The sequence below is a fragment of the Myotis lucifugus genome, unplaced genomic scaffold, assembly GCF_000147115.1.
Source record: "Myotis lucifugus unplaced genomic scaffold, Myoluc2.0 scaffold_143, whole genome shotgun sequence".
NCBI lineage: Eukaryota > Metazoa > Chordata > Mammalia > Chiroptera > Vespertilionidae > Myotis > Myotis lucifugus.
The window spans coordinates 392,067-397,333 of NW_005871191.1; the positions used below are offsets into that span (position 1 = coordinate 392,067).

The 5,267-nt window shown below is 37.4% G+C and overlaps 1 protein-coding gene across 1 annotated transcript; it reads right to left on the minus strand.

Annotated features, from left to right (window-relative positions):
- Positions 1–2,733: 2,733 nt before the first annotated feature.
- On the minus strand, positions 2,734–3,841 carry LOC102434727 (heat shock transcription factor, Y-linked-like). Its single transcript, XM_006094792.1, has 2 exons — positions 3,329–3,841; positions 2,734–2,907 (listed from the first exon to the last, which is right to left on the minus strand). The coding sequence occupies exons 1-2, from the start codon at positions 3,839–3,841 to the stop codon at positions 2,734–2,736; spliced, it is 687 nt and encodes a 228-aa protein (XP_006094854.1).
- Positions 3,842–5,267: the final 1,426 nt, after the last annotated feature.

A 5,267-nucleotide genomic window follows, 5' to 3' on the forward strand; every position in this document is an offset into this window, starting at 1 on the left:
AAGACTGAAATTATATCAAGCATTTTCTCAGGTCACCATGGCATGAAACTAAAAATCAACTACAATAAAAACACCAAAAACATTCAATCACATGGAGGCTAAATAGCATGTTATTGAACAATAAACAGGTTACCAGTGTTACTGATGAGATCAAGGAAGAAATAAAAAAACTTTCTGACAAAATAGAAATGAATGAAACAAATGAAATGAATGAAACAAATGGACACACAGCAACCCAAAATCTATGGACACAGAAAAAACAGTTCTGAGAGGGAAGTTCATAGCCCTATAGGCCTACCTCAAGAAACAAGAACAATTGCTGATAAATTATTTGACCTTACAACTTAAAGAACTAGAAAGAGTACAAGAAAAGCCCAGAGTAAGTAGAAGAAAGGAAGTAATAAAGATTAGAGCAGAAATAAATGACACAGAGACTAAAAAAACAATATAAAAGATCAATGAAACCAGGAGCTGGTTCTTTAAAAGATAAACAAGATTGATGAACCTTTAGCCAGACTTACCAAAAAACAAAGAGAGGGGACCCAAATAAATAAAATCGAAACAAAAGTGGTGAAGTAACAACTGACACCACAGAAATACAAAGGATTGTAAGAAAATACTATAAACAAACTATATGCCAAAAAGCTGGACAACCTAGATGACATGGACAAATTCCTAAAAAAAATACCAGCTTCCAAAACTGAATAGACACTTCTCCAAAGAGGACATACAAATAGCCAAGAGACAAAATGCAAAGTCACTAATTATCAGAGAGATGCAAATTTAAATGACAATGCAGGACCACATCACACCTGCCAGAATGGCTATCATTAACAACAAGTGCCAGCGAGGATGTGGAAAAGAAGCAACCCTAATATACTGTTGGTGGGAATGCAAACTGGTAAAACCACTATGTAAAACAGTGTGGCATTTCCTCAAAAATTAAAAGTGGAACTGCCATTTGACCTAGTGATTTCACTTAGGAATATATCCTAAGAAGCCTGGAACACCAATATATGCACCCCTATGTTCATAGCAGCACTATTTATAATAGCTAAGATCTGCAAACAGTCCAAGTGCCCATCCTATATAATAAAAGGCTAATATGTAAATCAACTGAATGGCAGGAACGACTGGTGGCATGACGGGTCGCTATGATGCACACTGACCATCAAGGGGCAGATGCTCAACAAAGGAGCTGCCCCCCGCCTGCAGGCTCCAGGCTAGCCAAGGTAGGTGTCAGCAGGGGCCCCCTGATTGCCCCACTGGTCACCCTGCAGAAGGAGGTGACTGGCGGCGGCGGTGGCGGCGGGGGATAGGGCCCGTGAGCGGGCGGCGCCAGGCCCGTCAAGGTGGGTGTTAGTTGGGGCGCCGTGATCGCCCCACTGGTCACCCCACAAATTGGCCTTGATCACTGGCCAGACCTAGGGACCCCACTCGTGCACAAATTTCATGAGCAGGGCCTCTAGGAAGTAGATAATTGAATAAAAAACCTGTGGTACATTTACACAATGTAATACTATGCAGCTGTAAAAAAAGAAGGATCTATTATCCTTTGAGACAACATGGAGGGACCTGAAAATTATGCTAAGCAAAATAATCCACTCAGAGAAAGACAAATGTCACATGAACTCATATGTGCAATCTAATGAACAAAATAAACTGACAAACAAAACAGATCCCGGGACATGAAAGCATGCAACAGACTGACAAATCTCTGAGGTAAAAGGGCAGGGGGGTGAGGTGGGTGGGAACAGAGTAACCAAAGAACTTATATGCATATATACATAACCCATGGATACAGACAATAGGGTAATGAAGGCCTGGGGAGGGGGCAGGAGCGGGGAGGAGAGGATTAATGAGGGGAAGAAAGGGGACATCTGTAATACTTTCAACAATAAAGACAATTTTTTTAAAAAAGAAAAAGAAAGAAAACACAGACAGGAAACATCAGGAAGATGTTATATCTATTTTCAGAATGGGAAATTAGTAACCTTAATAAGTCATCTAATGCCAGAAAGGATCCTGGAGCAAAGTTGTGAAATTGAGATTGTATGGCTGAGAATAGCTTGTCTGAATGCAGTACCAGATGGACAATGGATGAGAAGACATGAACTTCTAAAATAAACAGATATGAGATTTTCAAGTGCCTTGTTATTCATGCTGAGATTCTGGGATCAGAATCTAAAAGAAATCAGAAGCCAGGATAAAGAATTAAGCCTGTATTTGGATTGCACATAAAGCAACATACAAATGTGCATCGGAAAATTTAAAATGTGGACATTTTAATGCGCAAATAAGCAAAACACTTTGAGGACAGAACAAAAAAAAATACCTCTATAATATTTGTAAAATACCACCACCTCCTAGCAGTAATGAAATCTATTACTACATCATGTCATATTTATTAGTTCAGTAAATATATGATGGTGATCATGGTTACTGGGGTTGTCCGAGTATGCAAGTATAAAATATTTTTAAGGAAGAAAATTTCTGCCAATACAAGTACTTAAGCTTTACAATACCTAAAAGAATGTAATGTAATTAAGAAAATGCTAAAGTAATTACTTTGTACACTGTATTTACCTTTTCTATATTTTATTTGTATATATCCTCTTATGCCATCCTTATTTAGGCCCTCATTTGATTCATCCTGGACTATTTCAAAAATCATTTAAAATAGTTTCTCTTTTTTCCTTTACAATCATGATTTTTTAAAACAGTTAATATTGTTTACTTAGAAGGAAGCATGTTAGCCACATGACCCTCTGCTCCAAAGTGCTCCTTGTTGACTTCTCGAAATAATGAAGATGCTGGAGAAGCATTTTTAATTCCAATTCTTCTTTTCATTCTTACTAGAAGTTGGGGACAGCCTCGTTTAAAATGAGGATTATGAAAGAGCTGTAACTAAAACCAAAAGAAAAAGTTATTTTAGTGTAAAACCAAGATATGAGAATGTAACAAGCCTAGTCCATAAAATGTAATTTCAGTTTTATCACACAAAGTTAATGTCATCAAGTAATACATGTACACTGGTAATATATTTCAAAGTTTACTTATTATTTCAGTAACTGAGTACCACTTCAAATGGTTTCAGGGCCTTTATTTAAATAGAGTTTATTGAGAAGTTTAAAAGTTACACGCAAAATTTCTTATAATCCTGAATGTTTACGTCCAAACTCTCTTAGATTTATAAAAAAATATTTTAACAGTTTAAATATAATTTTAAAAATCTTATTTTAGCTTATGTATATGAACATATTGGTGTACAAATAAAATCTTACATATATATTCCCTATATAAATTGTAACTGAAAATTTCTGAGTACCTTGTTTAAAACAGAGACTTCTTTCTCTTCTGCCAGAAAGTCAGCTAGAGAAGCAGATCTTTGAAAATTCTCTCTCATTTTATTAAATCCATAAAGGTTAAGCTGGCGAAGTAAACTTTTCATACTATCAGTTTTAAATATTCTGAAAGGGGCCTTTCTTTCCAAAACTTCTTTCTTAAAGAGGTCTTCATTAATCACTACAGAAGTTCCATTCTCATCCCACCAAATAGACTTAAATTGATCGCTCTCAACTATTTTCCACAGTTTTCTGGGAAAGGTCATAGAATGAAAATCATAATCTTCATCTGGTTTGGAGGCACAAAATGAGTAACGCGGTCTTTTTATTAAGGTTTCCTCACACAAAGCCTGAAAGGCACTTTCTTCAATCATAGACCTCAATTCCAAGTCCCCAGGGTATGTGTGATCACACAATGCAGATCTAATGGAGGTTTCTGAATCATTTGATCCATCTTTAAGAGAAACAATTTGAATTTCTGAAGAAACATGGGCCATCTCAAACTTTCCTTCACCTGCTTTGCACATCTGCATAATTTTGAACACTGCAGCTTCAAAGGCTGTCTTGGCAGGCCTAACAAGTGAACTGCTCACACCATCACAATGGTCCTCAACCTGAGTTGCTGTGACATCACAAAATGACTGGTCTCCTAGCAATTAAATGTAACATTCAGCCAAGGTTGCCTTCTCACTCTATACATTTTATTCAATTAAAATTAAATATAGGCCAGTTATTTATGCAGGAACTAAAAAAAAATGAGAACAGCAAAATCTCTTTGCTATGGAATCTTTTAATAAGTAAAACATGTATACACTAATCTATTTGGTTCCTGAAATAAAAGTAATTTCCTCCATTCTATGTACAAATGCTTACTAAATCGATGGCAATAATATGACAGTTAAATTAACAATTAAAAAATGAGTTAAACAGCAAAACAAAAAAGTCAAAGAGTGTTAATCAGGATTCTCCAGAGAAACAAAACCAACAGGACATACACAATCGCACATACACTTATATACACATGTACACATGTATACATACATGTGTATATGCACATATATGCATATATATACAAGTGTGTGTGTACATATATATTTCCTTATGTATTTATGTATGAATATATATATATATACACACACAGAGAAAGAGTGAACAGAAAACATAAAGGAGAAAAAGAGAGAAATTTACTATAAGGGATTGGTTCACATGATTATGGAGGTTAAGTCCCAAGATCTGCAATCAGCAAGCTGGAGACCCAAAAAAGATAATATAGTTCCAATCTGAGTCCAAAGGTCTAAGAATCAGGAGGGCCAATGGTGTGAGTTCTATCTAGTCTGAGTCCAAAGTCTGAAAAAAAACTGGTGTCCCAGCTTGAAGATAGGCAGAGAGGAGGGAACAAATTCTCCCTCACCCAGTCCTTGATTGGATGAGGCCCACCTACAATGGGGAGGAAAATCTGCTTTAAACAGTCCACAAATTCAAAATTCAGTCTCATCCAAAAATACCTTCACAGATACACTCAGAATAACATTTTACCAATTATCTGGACACCCTGTGGCCCAATCAGGTTGGAACAAATTTAACCATGACACAGATAAATATATTGTGTCTTAATTTGGTTGTAATTACATAATTTTATAGGTACACTAGAGGCTTCGGTGCACGAATTCATGCACCAGTGGGGTCCCTCTGCCTGGCCTTCAGGATTGAGCCAAAAATGGCTCTCCGACATCCCCCAAGGGGTCCTGGATTATGAGAGGGTGCAGGCAAGGCTGAGGTACCCCACCAGTGCACAATTAGGGCCAGGGAGGGATGTGGGAGGTTCGCCAGCTGGGGAGGGACCGCGGGAGGGCTCCAGGGTATGTCCCGCCCATCTCATTCAGTCCTGATCGGCTGGACACCAGCAGCAAGCTAACCTAGCAG

Bases quoted from the DNA above. Each gene is read 5' to 3' on its own strand.
- LOC102434727 (XM_006094792.1), bottom strand. From the start codon at position 3,841: ATGGCCCATGTTTCTTCAGAAATTCAAATTGTTTCTCTTAAAGATGGA. The intron at 2,908-3,328 runs GTACTCAGAAAT...TTTTGGTTTTAG, and splicing joins AAGTCTCTGTTTTAAACAAG to TTACAGCTCTTTCATAATCC.